General features: G+C 52.3%; 1 protein-coding gene across 27 annotated transcripts in view; it reads left to right on the forward strand.

Annotated features, from left to right (window-relative positions):
* Wiz (WIZ zinc finger) overlaps positions 1-15,072 on the forward strand; it is a 29,272-nt gene extending 14,200 nt beyond the window's left edge. For 6 of the 27 annotated variants that reach the window (XM_050146046.1, XM_050146048.1, XM_050146040.1 and 3 more), the window contains 9 exons: positions 495-875; positions 5,382-5,552; positions 6,433-6,936; positions 7,918-8,307; positions 8,890-9,441; positions 10,410-10,937; positions 11,094-11,513; positions 11,746-11,941; positions 12,991-14,132. In XM_050146046.1, coding sequence (XP_050002003.1) covers positions 495-875; positions 5,382-5,552; positions 6,433-6,936; positions 7,918-8,307; positions 8,890-9,441; positions 10,410-10,937; positions 11,094-11,513; positions 11,746-11,941; positions 12,991-13,150 — 3,302 coding nt within the window. In that variant the 3' untranslated portion in view covers positions 13,151-14,132. The other 21 variants (XM_050146033.1, XM_050146034.1, XM_050146037.1 and 18 more) reach the window with 15 other exon arrangements.
* The last annotated feature ends 444 nt before the right edge of the window (positions 15,073-15,516 follow it).

Here is a 15,516-nt window from a genome sequence, read left to right on the forward strand (position 1 = left end):
AGCTAAGAAATTAGGCAGTATGACATCAAGTGACCAGGACTGAGAAAAAAAACCCTAACTCTACCTTGAGGGCTCAGAGAGGATCCCAGATTTGGGCATCCCATCCTCTCCTTGTCCGTTTTTTCATACAGCCTACAATTAATGTATAATACTGGAGCGATGCCAAGCAGAGGTAGACACAGAGAGAGTATCTATCCAGTACTCTCTCTCATATTGCAAATTCAGAGAAGCCTCTTCTAGAAAGGGGTCCCTAATGCTGCTTGATGTGCAAACAGAGGTCTTGGAAGTGAGATTTCTTGGAGTGTCTGGTTTGGGGAGGGTGCACAAGCTGAGAGTTTCGGGTCAAGCAGAAGCATCAACAACAGAAGGGAAGGCAGGCATTCCAGGGTGATCTGTAGAAGCGGGGAAGTTGTGGGAAGGAGGTAGAGTTGGAATGGAGAGTGGCTCCCCTCACCACTACTCCATCTCAAGAACGCTGTATCTTTTTTCTGCAGTGGCTAACTTCGACCCGGGCACCTTTAGCCTGATGCGATGTGACTTCTGTGGGGCTGGTTTTGATACTCGAGCTGGCCTTTCCAGTCATGCCCGGGCCCATCTACGTGACTTTGGCATCACCAACTGGGAGCTTACCATCTCGCCCATCAACATCCTGCAGGAGTTGCTAGCCACCTCAGCAGCTGAGTTGCCCCCCAGTCCCCTGGGCCGTGAGCCACCTGGAAGCTTTCTGACTTCACGACGGCCACGTTTACCTCTGACCATGCCCTTTCCACCCACCTGGGCTGAGGACCCTGGGCCAATCTACGGAGATGGTAAGGGGAGGGGACAGGCCAGACTGGAGCCCTTCCCCTTCCCCAGGGCTTCAGAGGGATGGATGGGTGAGTTGGAGGGTGTCTACTCTGCTTTCTCGGAAGCATTTCATCTGTCTGTAATTCTAGCACTCAGGTAAGACGCTCAGGGCCAGCCTGAACCGCATAGCAAACTCCAGGCCTGAGCTAGGCGAAACAGTCAGACCTTATTTTTTTAAGAAAAAAAGCATATTAACAAATTTTACCACCACTATATTGCGACATAAGGGTAATTTCTGTTTTAGTCAAGGACTTGTTCATGGCCTTTTCTGAATTCGATTTCTCAGTGAGTTCTTTCTAGAAGCAATGGCACTTTTCAAGCACAAAGCCATTGAACTCCTTACAACTACCCTGTGAAAGTGGGTGTTTTCATCATATCCATTTTACAGAGGAGGAATCTGAGGCACAGAGAACTTAATTTACCTGCCCCAAATTACATAGTTAGAGGGAGCTAAGCTTTGCAATCCAGGTAGTTGGGCAGCAAATTCTTTGTTCTGGGAAAATCTCCTATGTTGAATACTATGTCCAATAGAACTTTGTCAGATGTCAGAAATAGTCTTTAACAGTCTGTGCTGGCTGGAGGATCACCATGGGCTACATGTAGCCATTGAGCACTTAAAATATGACTAGTACTGATCCACTGGTGATCTTACTGAAGTGGGTAGTACAGATCTAGAATCCAGACTCTAGCTGGGGATGTGGTTCAGTGGTAGAATGGTAGCATGGGCAAAGCCCTAGTCTGGTTCAGTCTCTAGACTCAGACAGTTCTGTCCAGCCACTCTGACAAACCCTTCCCATACTCAAGCAATTGCATGTACTAAGGCTTCAACCTTTGTCATCTCAGATATGCCAAAAAAAAAAAAAAAAAAAAGCTGGTAGGGCAAAAGATTATTTTATCTTGCTTTGATGTTCTGGGCATGGAACCCTGGGCCTCATGCATGTTAGGCAAATGCCCTCACCACTAAGCTATGTTCCTAGCCCTAGGATCATTGAGTATTTATCTCAAAGAAACTGTGAATTGTTTGCTTTGTTCCAGTCACATACAGGCAGAGCTGGACTTCTGAGCTTCTTGTTTGGTGGTGTCTTGAAATCTAGAATCGGTGTTTGGTGTTAAATTACAGGGTGGGCACAGCAGAATTAGAGGAAAAGTGAAGGACCTGCCTTGCAAAACTTGACATTCTGAGCTTTTAAAAGACAAAGAACTCAGCTAAACGTGGTGGTACACACCTTTAATTCCAGCACTCTGGAGACAGAGGCTGGTGGCTCTTTGAGTTCAAGGCCAACCTGGTGTACTTACTGAGTTCTAGGATAGCCAAGGCTACAGGAAGAGACCCTGTCTCAAGAAATAAAGTTGGAGTCAGAGAACTGAGCTGTGAAGTGTAGTTGAGTAAAATTCAAACTCCTTGGCTCTGAGGAGTGAAACACATCTAAACTGGCAGAATTAATGTAGGGTACAGGAACTGGCTTTCTTCCACGGTTCCTCTACCTACAGTTTCCAGGCTCCTGTCTAGATGTGTATTTTAGACTTGGCCAAATCCACCGTCCCATCTGTAAGCCATGTAAAGACACTTGAAAATTTTCAAAGGACAGGGTGGGGATGTCAAAAGTCCATCTCTTGCTGGGCAGTGGTGGCGCATGCCTTTAATCCCAGCACTCAGGAGGCAGAGACAGGTAGATATCTGTGAGTTTGAGGCCAGCCTGATCTACAGAGCGAGTTCCAGGACAGGCTCCAAAGATACAGAGAAACCCTGTCTTGAAAAAAAAATCATCTCTTCCTTGAGCAAGAAAGAAATTGAGGCACAACAGATAGGTTGTTGACTGACTGAAGCCATATCTCAGAGAAAGGCAGAGGAATGGGACATGGGGCTTTTTGCCTTTGGTAAAGATTGCTGGTGATTCAGCTTTTCCACCTGATTTGGTTTGTAATGTCTTAGGGATGACTGGAAGGTAGAGCCAGCTCTAAGGATATCTATATCTGTGGAAAGCAATCTATGGGAGCTCCAGCTCTGACCCCTTTTTCTGTGTTATCCCAGCGCAGGCCTGCATATCATGCTCACATTTCTTCTCTGGCACCTGAGCCAGACACTCCCAAGGATGAGACCAAGTTCCGAACAGCCAAATTCACTTACGACCAAAATATTTTCATGAAAAAAAAATTAGTGTGTCACCTCCCAGAGGGAGCTGGCCCAAACTCTAGGGTGTGAGGAAGTGGAGTCGGCTTTGCTTTGGCTTTATGTAAGGGGAGGAGAGAGTTATGGCCTGTTTAGGGAACACATGAAGATGGGGGGGATAAGGAGTAGCTGAAATTATCTTAACTTTGCAAAGTAAGGATGTTCCAAATCAGGCTCAGGTTGGGGCAGTGGCCCTGCGTGGCAGTTCTTTTAGTAGGTTCTTCCCCTTTTGCCAAGTAAGCCAGAAGGGGAGGGTACCAGGTTGGAGGCGGGGCAGCGGTCAGATTCTGGTTCCACCCATCTGTCAAGGAACAGCTGGACGCTGCAGTTTGAAGTTGGGGCGGGAGCGTGTGGGGTGCTAGAATCGTAGGTAAGGAGGGACTGAGTTTCTTGGATGGCGGGACTGCTCTATCCAAGATCAGCTATAGATAACAGGGTGACGTGGGGGATGGGGAGGATCACCGTGGTCAAGGATCTATTGTCTTTCAGAGTTGTTCTAGAAGGTTTGCCTTGAGTAAGAAAAAAGAAAGCGACAGGGTTTCAAGGCAGGTCCTAGCTCTGCTGTCAGGGTTCTAATTCTGAGTGCTAATATTGAGGTGAATGTGTGTGACTGGAGTGTTCCCTTTCTAGCCGTAGGGATGTGCGGATCACGGTCTAGGGCGGTTGCTGGAGGCGTCTGGAAGCTTGACCTGTGTGCGTGAGCCCTAGCGCTCCAGGCAGCTCCCAAGAGCTTCCAAGTCAGCTCCTCAGCGCCCAGAGCATTTCGCTCGAGGCGCTCGACGCTCTTCAGGTTGCCCTGGGTGCGCCCGGAGGGGCGGAGCAGAGCACGCTCGGCGGTAGCGGCGCGCAGCGCTCCGCTGCTCTCGCCTGGGGCGGCCGCCCCGCGTGCGCCGGAGCCAAGATGGCCGCCTCCACCGCCCAGTGCCGAGTGACAAAAGCGGAGAGCAAGGCGGCGGCGGGGCCGCGCGCGGGGGGTGCCCGGGAGCGCGCGACCACGGGGGCGCCCTCGCCAAGTCCCCCGAGTCCAGGCCCAGTGGTTCTCCCGGCGCCGCCGCCTCCGCCCCCGCCTCCGCCGCCACCGCCGCCTTCGCGGGACGGGCCCAAGGCCGAGCCGGAGCAGGGTCCCGGGCCCGTGCCCGCGCCCGCGCCGGGTAAGAGTTGGCGGAGGGGAGGGGTTCGGGAGGGGAAAGTCGGCGTCCCACCCGCGTGTGCCGCCGCTCCCGCACACCCGCCGTCCGGTCTCTGTGGCACTCCCCCACCCCCAGGCGCTCGGGCCCTGGGCCTCCCTCAGCCTCCTGGAGGGTCCCAGGCTTCGGAAGCACTCTGCCGCTGCTCCTCAGGACGCTCGCCGGCTCTGACAGAAGTCCCCTGCCTCTTTTGGAGTCTCAGAAGCTCCCAGTTGTCACGGTTCCGATCCCCTCGGTGTGGAAAACCACCTTTGGCCCTGCCCCATCTGACAGACGCGCCCACTTCTACCTGGAGACTTTGACAAAGTACTCGGTGTCATGATCTCGGTAGCCCCCTGGCCTATCTTCTTGCCTCTGTGGGACTCAGACTGAGCAGGGAGCGACCTTCCTAGCCCCCTGCCCTATTGCATTCTACTGGTCGTCTCCGAAGCCCATCTGACACACAGTTCTTCATCCTCAGCTGTTGTTCAGAATTCGACTTCATCTCCTCCCGGTATCCCCCATTCCTACCCCTTTTAATGGAAACTTAGACTAAGAAAACCACCCTTGAGTCCTTCTCCGCGTACCTCTTACCTGAGAAGGCGTCCTCCCTCGAAGCCTAAGAAAGTTTGTGCAAACTTGTGTCATCATCACTCTGGCTGTCCCCGAGTTAGTTGCCCAGGCTCCAGATTCTTCCTTTGTCCCATTTACAGTTCTACTGCTGGGACTAGCTGTTGTATTTGAAGCTCCAGCTCCCTTGGTTGGTGGAGGTTCCTCCCTCCCTGTGTGTCCTTAGCTTCTTGCTTTTTCTGCCTTGCCTCTCTGGCCTCCAACTCTGGTCTTTGTCTCTTTTGACTGTTTTTACCCTTCACCCCCTTATAAGTTCTACCTAGAGAGGCATTATCTCTTAAGATGACCTCAGATAGGAGTCTCAGCTGAAATGTGTTCTCAGACCAGTCAGCCTTCTGCTGGACTGAAGCTACTGTTTGTCTCCTGTCATTGAACAATCTCAGTGTCTCTGCTTTGTGCTGCGGTGGGGGTTTATGGGTACATCCTCAGCTCTCATGGAACTAATGGCTTCCAGGAGTGAGAGCAGATGTCAAGGATGAGGAAGAAGTACTTTTAGTTCTTTCAGTCCCGTTCTTGGGATGGACAGCCTGACTATTGATTGGGCTGAGCCTGTCTCCTCCACCCCACAGGCCTTTGTTCTGAGGAAAACACAATGGTGGCCATGGACTTGGGGTCTCCCTTACTCCCAAAGAAGAGCCTGCCTGTCTCTGGGACCCTGGAGCAGGTGGCCAGTCGGCTGAGCAGCAAAGTGGCTGCAGAGGTTCCTCATGGCAGCAAACAGGAGCTGCCAGACCTCAAGGGTGAGTGGCCCAAGCAACAAGGCATGTTTGCTGGCCAGCATAGTCATGCTGACAGAAGCACTGTCTGGCCTGGCCGACTACCATGGGTCCCCAGGTTGGCCCTCATCTTCCTTCCGGCATTATATAAGGCACCAAGGAGATAGACACCCAGCTGTCTTCTACATTGAGTTTCTATAGCTTTGGCCATATGGCCCTCGGCTACTACCTTACTGGGTGAAGAAGGGGCATCCAGGGAAGCAGTGGGCAAGGTGGGTAAGCGATCAAATTCAAACCCACGTCACTAGCCAACCTTGTTAGTTTTGAGCTTTCATATGATACCTATTTGTTTTTCTGTAGACAACAAGGTTGTTGAGAGTAATGATAAGCATCTTACTAGTTCCTACGTGTGTTAAGATGAGCAAAACCAAACTCGCCTTTGCATCATTGAAGTTGGGCAAGGAGGCCAAGAAGCAGATGGGGAGTGGGCAGGGCCATGGCTGGGACCTCTGACTTAGCATTTGAAGTATGCATTGAGTTACAGTGAGTAGGTTGGATATTAGCTCCATATGTGATGTATGTGTGTGCATGCATGCATTTGTGTAAGCATGCTGCCAGGGCATCCTGGTATGTTGCAGGTCTGAAAGACATCCCCACTGGCTAGGCAACAGAGGGTCCAGCCTCCTGTTGTGCACCCTTGGACACAACTCTTCCCTTCTCTGAGCCTCAGTTTCCTTACTTCCAAACAAGAAATATTAACCCCCACCAAATTAGAATTGTTACGACCAAAGAGATTTGACAGAAGCAGAACACTTCCTTTGAACTTAGATAAGGGGAGGAGAATGGGTCAGTATACCTGCAAGACCTCATGGCCTTTCATCCTGGCCTCCATCTCACCCTCCAGCCCAGAGCCTGACCACCTGTGAGGTCTGCGGTGCCTGCTTTGAGACACGAAAGGGCCTGTCCAGCCATGCACGTTCACATCTGCGGCAGCTGGGGGTCGCAGAGTCAGAAAGCAGTGGTGCTCCCATCGACCTTCTCTACGAGCTGGTGAAGCAGAAGGGCCTGTCTGATGCTCCCCTGGGGCTGCCCCCTAGCCTGACCAAGAAGTCCAACTCACCAAAGGAGTTGGTTGCTGGGGCTGCCAGGCCTGGCCTGCTCACCCTGGCCAAACCTTTGGATGCCCCTCCTGTCAACAAAGCCATCAAGTCACCTCCTAGCTTCTCAGCCAAGGGCCTGGCCCACCCATCCAGCTCTCCACTCCTCAAGAAGGCCCCACTCACTCTGGCAGGATCTCCTACACCCAAGAATCCTGAAGACAAGAGCCCCCAGCTATCCCTGAGTCCCCGGCCGACCTCCCCAAAGACACAATGGCCCCAGTCTGAGGATGAGGGGCCTCTGAATCTCAGTGAGTGTGGGTACTGGGAGCTGAGGGGGGTGCTGGGTATTACATGGTCCTTGGATGAGGAGGACCCAGGGTAGGAACTGAGGCATCTCCAGATCGTGGGTCATCCAGGTCAGTACTGATTGAGGCACTCATTGGGTCCCCTATTGGGCTGTCCTGAGATGATGATTTTTTTTTTTTCCCATTCTGCCAATCTTCCCCTGGAGGCCTACTACAGGTCTAAGCCTGCTAGGGTCCTACTTGCTACTTGAGAGGCGCTCTTGTCCTTCTCTGGCCTGATGGTGGGGTGGAGAAGGTAACCAGGGTACCTGTGGACCTGGCTTTCCTAGTGGGAGTCTGGGATATTTTGAATCATACAGGTAGATAGGTAGTAATCTCTACCAGAAGGGAAGTCCTTACACTGCCCTTTTTTTTTTCATGTTTCCTGGTCATGTGTGCCGAGGCTTCTCCCTGTTGGTGCACACAGATAGAGACCCTCCGCTATGGCTGCCTTGCACTTGGCAAGTTGGGTTTGGAAAGAAACCCTCCAAGTTCAGCAGTCAGGTTTTGAGGTGTCCGTTGTACTTTCCCATATGTGGCAGGTATTAGAGCCTGGTGACACCTGTGTTTTCTGGCAACCGCTTGCATTGGATCTGCTGTGGTTTTAGGAGTAGGGGTGCTCGGTAGTCTGGTGGTGCCTCCTACTCTTCACCTCTGTCTTCTTCCATAGTTCCCCTATCAGAGTTCCAAGGGAGCATCAAGATTTATCACAGAACTATATCCTTAAGCTCCTCTACCTTCACTTGGTGCCAGTGAGCTAGGCAGGGAACAGGCTGCTCTGCTACCTGAAACCTCTAAAAAAAGAAACAAAAACATGTCTGCAGCATAAAACTTGGACCCCTAACCACCCGGGCAGCTGAAAATCACACCAGACCCTCCTGCCTTCAACCCCTAGGGCCGACCAAGGAGGCGGCCGTGAACCCCCCCTGTGTTTTGTCTCCGCAGCTTTAGATAGTGACGGGGGCAGAGAGCTGGACTGCCAGCTGTGTGGTGCCTGGTTTGAGACCCGCAAGGGCCTGTCCAGCCACGCCCGTGCCCACCTGCGCCACCTGGGCGTCAGCGACCCGGATGCCAAGGGATCCCCCATAGACGTGCTCCACGGGCTCATCAGGAGGGACGGCTTCCAGATCCGCCTCCCACCCGGGCGGGGAGCTCTGGCCCAGCTGGGGCGTCCTCCTTCTGCCTCCACGGCCCTCTCCTTGCTCCCTCCCCCACCGCCGGCCAAGAAGGCCAAGCTGAAGGCCTCGGGTATGGCCATCCCCTGGGGGAAGCAGGATCTCTCGGCCGCCGACATTTTCTGGGCCTCTGATGTGGAGCCATCTCCTCTCAACCTCTGTAGGTTCTCGCTTCAGCTGCCCTTCCTCCCTGTGGGCCCTGGAGCCCCTCCCTGGGGGGTCATGGCCCCCTCCCTACTCCCTCCCTGTTGTCGTAGGGAGTAGACAGGGGCCCTTGGCAGTGGGCCGGCTCAACCCAGAGATTTTCTTGGCAGTGGGCTGCTGGTACCTCTCTCTTGGTCTTAGCCTCTATCACCATGACCCTGCCTGAGAACGAAGGCCAAGGGGAAGGTCCCACCTTTTGGTGTGGAAGGTGCCCTGGGTCTGAAAAGCATATGGCACCTAGGTTGGCTGTGTCCTGTCTCCTGCCCTGTCCTTGTTGGGACCCACAAAGCTATGGAGTATTGGTACTGCCCTATACCAGGACAAAGGTCCTATTAGCCTCTGGTGCCTCTCCCTCCCCTACCTTGCCTCTACCCAGTGTTTGACCCCACCTACCAGCTCCCTCACTTGCACCTGCCTTCCACTACTACCCTAGCTTATGGATACATTGCTGCCCATACCTAGCTGGCCAGGATACTCCTGCAGGTAACTATCCTGATGGTGCCCACAATTTTAACTGTCCCTTTTCTTCCTGCTACAGCTTCAGGTCCAGAGCCAACAAGAGACATCCGTTGCGAGTTTTGTGGTGAGTTCTTTGAGAACCGAAAGGGCCTCTCCAGCCACGCGCGCTCCCACCTCCGCCAGATGGGTGTGACTGAGTGGTCTGTGAACGGGTCACCCATTGACACACTGCGGGAGATCCTGAAGAGACGGACCCAATCCAGGCCAGGTGGACACCTCCACCCACCAGGGCCTAGCCCCAAAGCCCTAGCCAAGGTGGTGGGTAGCGGAGGTCCTGGCAGCTCACTAGAAGCCCGCAGTCCCTCGGATCGTCACATTTCACCCCTGGCCAAGAAGTTGCCACCGCCACCGGGCAGTCCCCTGGGCCACTCATCAACTGCTTCTCCTCCTCCCACGGCCCGGAAGATGTTCTCAGGCCTTGCTACTCCTTCCTTGCCCAAGAAACTGAAACCTGAACAAATGAGAGTAGAGATCAAGCGGGAGATGTTGCCAGGGGCCCTGCATGGGGAGCCACACCCTTCTGAGGGTCCCTGGGGCACACCTCGAGAAGATATGGCACCTTTGAACCTGTGTAAGTGTGACCGACCCTGTGTAGCGCAGGTAGACCGATTGGCTGGATCCCCTCCCTATACCCCCTTAGGAGTATTTATAGATCACAGGACTGGAATGAAGATACTTAAGTCCAGAGGACATAGAACTTGCTGCCGTTTGTTATTTGTGCAGAAGAGGCAGAATCATGTAATTAATGTCCTCCTTGGCCAATTGGTAGTGGCCTCCAACTAGATTCCTAGGGAGAATAGTTGCAAAGATCCATTAGTAATACCTGCCACTGGCTGGAATAAAGGGATGGCATTCAATGTTTGAACTGTGTCTGATATTCCTGGCTATTTGGTACTTGGCATTTGGAATCACAGTCAAGATCTCTATATCACAATAATGTGGTAGTGATTTGGGCAAGTTTCCTCATTTGGAAGATGGAGATCAGTATAATCCCCTGCCTTGTGTCTATATAATTGAGAATTAAGTACGATAAAGCACTTAGCATGGTGCCTGGTTGCAAAAAGGTCCTTGTATATCATAATTGCTATCATGTCACTGTTACTAGTTTCCCTGGCACTCTGTCACAATATTTTATTCTTCTTGGGTTCATTATAAGCAGACAGGTGTGACTGAGGCATCATTCTAGAGCACATATGCCAGCTCCCTGCCACGTGCTCTGAACCCTTCTGATTTTAGTCCCTACCACCTACATTGGGAGATGGGGTTTTCATCTCCATCTTGCAGAGAAGGAAACAGGCTCAGAGAGAGGAAGTAGCTTGCCCAGCCTCATTCAGGGAGACCTGTGAAGCCAGCTAAAATTTGAGGTAATATGACAGATAGGAGGGCTGGATATATGAAGTGCCTCTGGTGGCCCAGATGAAGTAACAGTTCAGTGGAGTCTGGAGGGAGGGGCTGGCACTGTCTTGGGCTTTGAGCTTAGAGGCTTCCTGCCCATAGCCACTCCCTCCTTCTCTTTCCCCCACCGTGGACCCCTTGCAGCATCCAGGGCAGAGCCAGTACGTGACATACGTTGCGAGTTCTGTGGTGAGTTCTTCGAGAACCGCAAGGGCCTTTCCAGCCACGCTCGCTCCCACCTGCGCCAGATGGGTGTGACTAAGTGGTCTGTCAATGGCTCACCCATTGACACACTTCGAGAGATCCTGAAGAAGAAGTCCAAGCTGTGCCTCATCAAGAAAGAGCCTCCAGCTGGAGACCTGGCTCCTGCTCTGGCTGAGGATGGCTCCCCGACGGCAGCGCCTGGGGCTATGCATTCCCTACTGCCTCTGTCACCCCTGGCTAGCCGGCCTGGAAAACCAGGAGCTGGGCCGGCCCAGGTTCCCCGGGAGCTCAGCCTGTCGCCCATCACAGGGGCTAAGCCTTCTACCACCAGCTTCCTGGGCCCAGTGGCAACCAAACGGCCCCTACAGGAGGACCGCTTCCTCCCAGCAGAGGTCAAGGCCAAGACCTACATCCAGACTGAACTGCCCTTCAAGGCAAAGACTCTCCACGAGAAGACCTCCCACTCCTGTAAGCAGTGGGTGGTAGGGTCTTGGGATGGCATTTGTTAGGGCAAGCAGGGCCCCTGAGGCAAGGTCCCTGTGGGAGGTGGGATTAGCTCCTGACTTGCTTAGGCCACCTGGGTATGCCTACACTCTTAGAACAAGCAACCTCCTCTGTCTGTAGCCACCGAGGCCTGCTGTGAGCTCTGTGGCCTTTACTTTGAAAACCGCAAAGCCCTAGCCAGCCATGCGAGGGCACACCTTCGGCAGTTCGGTGTGACAGAGTGGTGTGTCAACGGCTCTCCCATCGAGACGCTGAGTGAGTGGATCAAACACCGGCCCCAGAAAGTGGGTGCCTACCAAAGCTGCATCCAGAGTGGCCGCCCCTTTACCAAGAAGTTCCGCAGTGCTGGCCATGGCCGTGACAGTGACAAACGGCCACCCCTGGGGCTGGCACCTGGGGGCCTGTCCCTGGTTGGCCGAAGTGCTGGGGGGGAACCGGGGCCTGAGGCTGGCAGGGCAGCTGACAGTGGTGAACGGCCTCTGGCAACCAGACCACCCGGGACCGTGAAGTCAGAGGAGCACCAACGGCAAAATATCAACAGTGAGTACTGGTGGAGAAGGGACGGGAGGGCAGTAGGCACCTTCTAGGGCTCACCCAACCACTACATCTCAGTTGCTTAATCCCCTTCCCTTATCAATATGCCATTCTACCTGTACGTATGGTGTCCAGTCTTGAATCCCCAAAACCCCTGTCTCCTTATGCTCACTGAAAGCAGGAGTATCTCCAGGGCCCTAGCCTTCCTGTTCATCAAGTATCTCTGTCTCTGCTTTAGAATTTGAACGTAGACAAGCCCGCCCACCAGATGCCTCTGCAGCTCGGGGTGGTGAGGATGCCAATGACCTGCAACAGAAGCTGGAAGAGGTGCGGCAACCCCCACCCCGGGTCCGGCCAGTCCCCTCCCTGGTGCCTCGCCCCCCCCAGACATCACTGGTCAAGTTTGTGGGCAACATCTATACCCTCAAGTGCAGGTATGTAGTTCTGGGCCTTGGCTATCTGAAACCTGGAAATGTGACAGTCTCTGTTAGGTTGGGAGGTGGGGGTCCCATGGGCTATTTTGGGGTATTGCAGCCAAGGTTAAGGGCTTCTCACTCACAGTGTAACTTACCACCCTGATACACTGAGCTTTGTAGCCAGCCAGACCTGGGTTCAGTCCTAACTCACTTCACAGCTTGGTGACCTCAGGCAAGAGCTTACCTGCTCTCTGCCTCCATTTTTCCACCTTTAAAAAGAGTTCAGCTTGGTGTAGTGATACACACCTTTAATTCCAGGACTCAGGAAGCACAAGGCAGGCAAAACTTTGAGTTCAAGGTCAGCTTGGTCTACTAGGGAGTTCCAGGACCACTAGGGCTACGAGGTAAAACCCTTTCTTTAAAAAAAATATAGACACCAGCAAATAGGGACTTTTAAGACCTGAAGTAATCCAACTCAGTCTGTATAATACAGGCCAAATCAAAAGTAGCATCCAAACTGAGAGTGATGATTCAGGCCTATCAGCCTAGCACTTGGGAGGCTAAGACAAGAAGATTGTTACCAGTGTAAATCCAGCTGGAATACATAGTTTTGGGCCAGCATGAGCTACAAAGGTAGAGATCATGTCTCCCAAAAAAGACAAAGGATAAAGATTTAATTTCAGCCCAACTCTCTGAAGCCACAGAGCTCAAGCTCCTATGTTCATTGGAGACCTAGCTTAAGGCTACCATAAGGGGAGGAAGGATGGTTCTTGTGAGAGTTAGACTTTGTTTCCCTGTGCCCACCACCATCTCAGAGCATATACCTCAGGTGGCATGCTCTTGGAGAACACCCTGCTTGCCTGCCATTAAAGACTTCATGCCCAGCAGACTCTGCCAGTACTTCACAATAGAAGAGGTAACTGTCCATTAGGAGACACTGCTTCCCTTGAGTCCTGGTCTTGACATATCTACACTGAGCAGTGGTAAATATGCCTAAGCCCTTGGATTGGACTACACTTCTGCCTGTCTTTGAAGCATTGGCCACTTCCTTTCTCTTTTTTTCTCAGGTTCTGTGAAGTGGAATTCCAGGGCCCACTCTCCATCCAGGAAGAGTGGGTGCGGCATTTACAGCGGCACATCCTGGAGATGAACTTCTCCAAAGCAGACCCTCTGCCCGAGGAGCCCCAGGCCCCACAGGCACAGACAGCAGCTGTAGAGGCGCCCTAACATAACATGCATTCCAGATCCCCTCTTGTGCCACCTGTCACCTCCTGTTTCTCCTCTGTGTCCTTTCCCATTTCCCTCTTTCTTTTCTGTTTCCAAAGGAGCAAGCCAAAACCTCAAACCGGCGCCCTTTGGGGGCCGGGCACACTACATCCTGGGCGCCGGAAGCCAGCTAGCCACCTTCCCTCAGCCTGAGGACTCTGGGGCCACAAGGGTACCCTCTTTGAGCCTACCTGGTTGGTCCAGCAGGGGCAGTAGCCAGGCCTTTGGTGGTGGCCAATCTGGTTACAGGGGAGAACAGCACTTCCCTGTGTCTAGCAACCAGGCAGGGCTATGTCTGCCATCCGTGGCCATTTGCAAAGACCCCAAAGACCCCTGTTCCCTTTTGCCCCCATGAATATCTATTCTCACTCATGCACAGGCAACCATAACACACCCGCGCACCTCGTGAGACCTGGGATCTGCCCTAGCCCCCACAGTTCCCAAGTCAAACAACCACATCATGCCACGGTGCTTGCTCAGGGGAATCCACGCTCCCTCTGCTAACCTACTAGGGCATGGGAACCCCAACTGAGCCCACAATGCCACGGAAATTCTTGTTGGCTGCCCCCCCAAAAGGGGCCTTCCTAGTTTGGAAGAGTTCAGAGCTGACAGCTGCCTCCTGCCATGACAGAGCCTCAGGGGCTCCAGGGCTGGGAGGGTAGAGTGAGGGGTGTCCTCTCCCACCCCTGCCACCCTCCCCCTTTTCACTGTTGCTTTCTATGTATAGCTCCCTAGATCTTTCACTTTTTTAAAAAAAAAAAAATGTGTTTTGTGTAGAGAATAAGGAACATGGATCTTTTTATTTTCCAATCCTGGGCCAGCTAGATACCGGGAGCTAATTGACCTTTTAACCTTTTTCAGTGGCCATCTTTTGGTTATCAATGTACATAGAAATATGTAAATTAGATTAAATTTCTCTTCTGGAAACACCCCAGGGCAGGCAGCCAGTGTGTGTTTTTCTGTCAAGTGGACAGGCTGGCATTGGCTGATAGTGGGGCTGGGGATCAGGGTTATGCCTGGCCAGAGTCCCTGGGTTTCCCTGCTGGACACTGAATTGACCAGACACGACTGGGGATAAATCCAAGTTCTCTGCTGTTGGCCCATGGTACTGTGGGTGGTGAGGGGCTCTGGTTACCTGGGAAAGTGGCTCCCCTGAGTGGGAGGAACCAGGGCTCTGGTTGGCTGGTCTGGGAAGGGAGCCAAGACAAAAGGGCTGGTTGGCTTTAACCAGCAGCAATAACATCTTCTGGCACTGGTGCTATTACCAGGAAAGGAACTCCTTGTGGGTGTTGGGTAGAAGCACACATCTGCTAGCGCTTTGGGTGGGAATGAGATTGCAGAGTTGGGACTCTTCTGTCTTTAAGATAGGACTTTCAATGCAGTGCTGGGACCCTATCCCAGGTCTTGAACATATCACACAAGTGTTATGCCACTTGTGTTACCTCCCTAGATCCAAGGTAAACGTCAAGAAGAGACATGAACCCAAATAGCAAGGGGGAAAGGAGCTTTGTTTTTGTTTTAATAATTTATTTGGTTTTTCAAGGCATGGTTTGTGTAGCCCTGGCTGACCTGAAACTAGCTCTATAGACTAGGCTGGCTTTGACTCAGAGATCTGAATACTGAGATTAAAGACGTGTGCCACCACTACCTGGCCTTATTTAAACTTCTAAAATTTTTCTTTCTTTTCTTTCTTCCTTTGTGTGTGTGTGTGTGTGTGTGTGTTTGTTTTTTGAGACAGCCGTGGATGTCCTGGAACTCACTTTGTAATCCAGGCTGGCATACAGAAATCTGCCTGCCCCTGCCTCCTAAGGGACTAAAGGCCTGCGCTACCAGGCCTGGCTTCTTGATCATCTAATATTCATTGAATAGTTCTGAGGTGATAAGATTCTGTTGGCTCCTACTTTTTTATCCCGTGTGTCTTTTTCAGTTCATCATTTTCACTAACTAGCCAAGTGAGAATGATGTCATGGGGTGTGGACAGCAGTAAGCCCCTACCCAACCCTTTTTTTCCCCAGCCTTTCCTACTGTGCCTCTCTGCTAGGGGAGGAAGGTTTAACAGGCTGCTGTGTCAACCTTGCAGGGGTGGTGTATTTGATCCAGGTGTGTTCTTTTATTTGGTGGCTGGTCTCCTCATCCACTGTCATTGGTCATATACAAGACTGGGAAAAGTGGGATTTCTTATAGTAAGAACTGACCCAAATATGTTTCTTTAGCACTTGTGGGAGTGGAAAGGTGGGGTGGTTAAGACAGGGTTTCTCTATGTAGCTCTGGCTGTCCTGGAACTATCTACTAGGCTGGCCTTCAACTCAGTGATCTGCCTGCTTCTG

This window comes from Alexandromys fortis, unplaced genomic scaffold (assembly GCF_014885135.2).
Source record: "Alexandromys fortis isolate MF-2015 unplaced genomic scaffold, M_Fortis_MF-2015_v1.1 scaffold_42, whole genome shotgun sequence".
Lineage (NCBI taxonomy): Eukaryota > Metazoa > Chordata > Mammalia > Rodentia > Cricetidae > Alexandromys > Alexandromys fortis.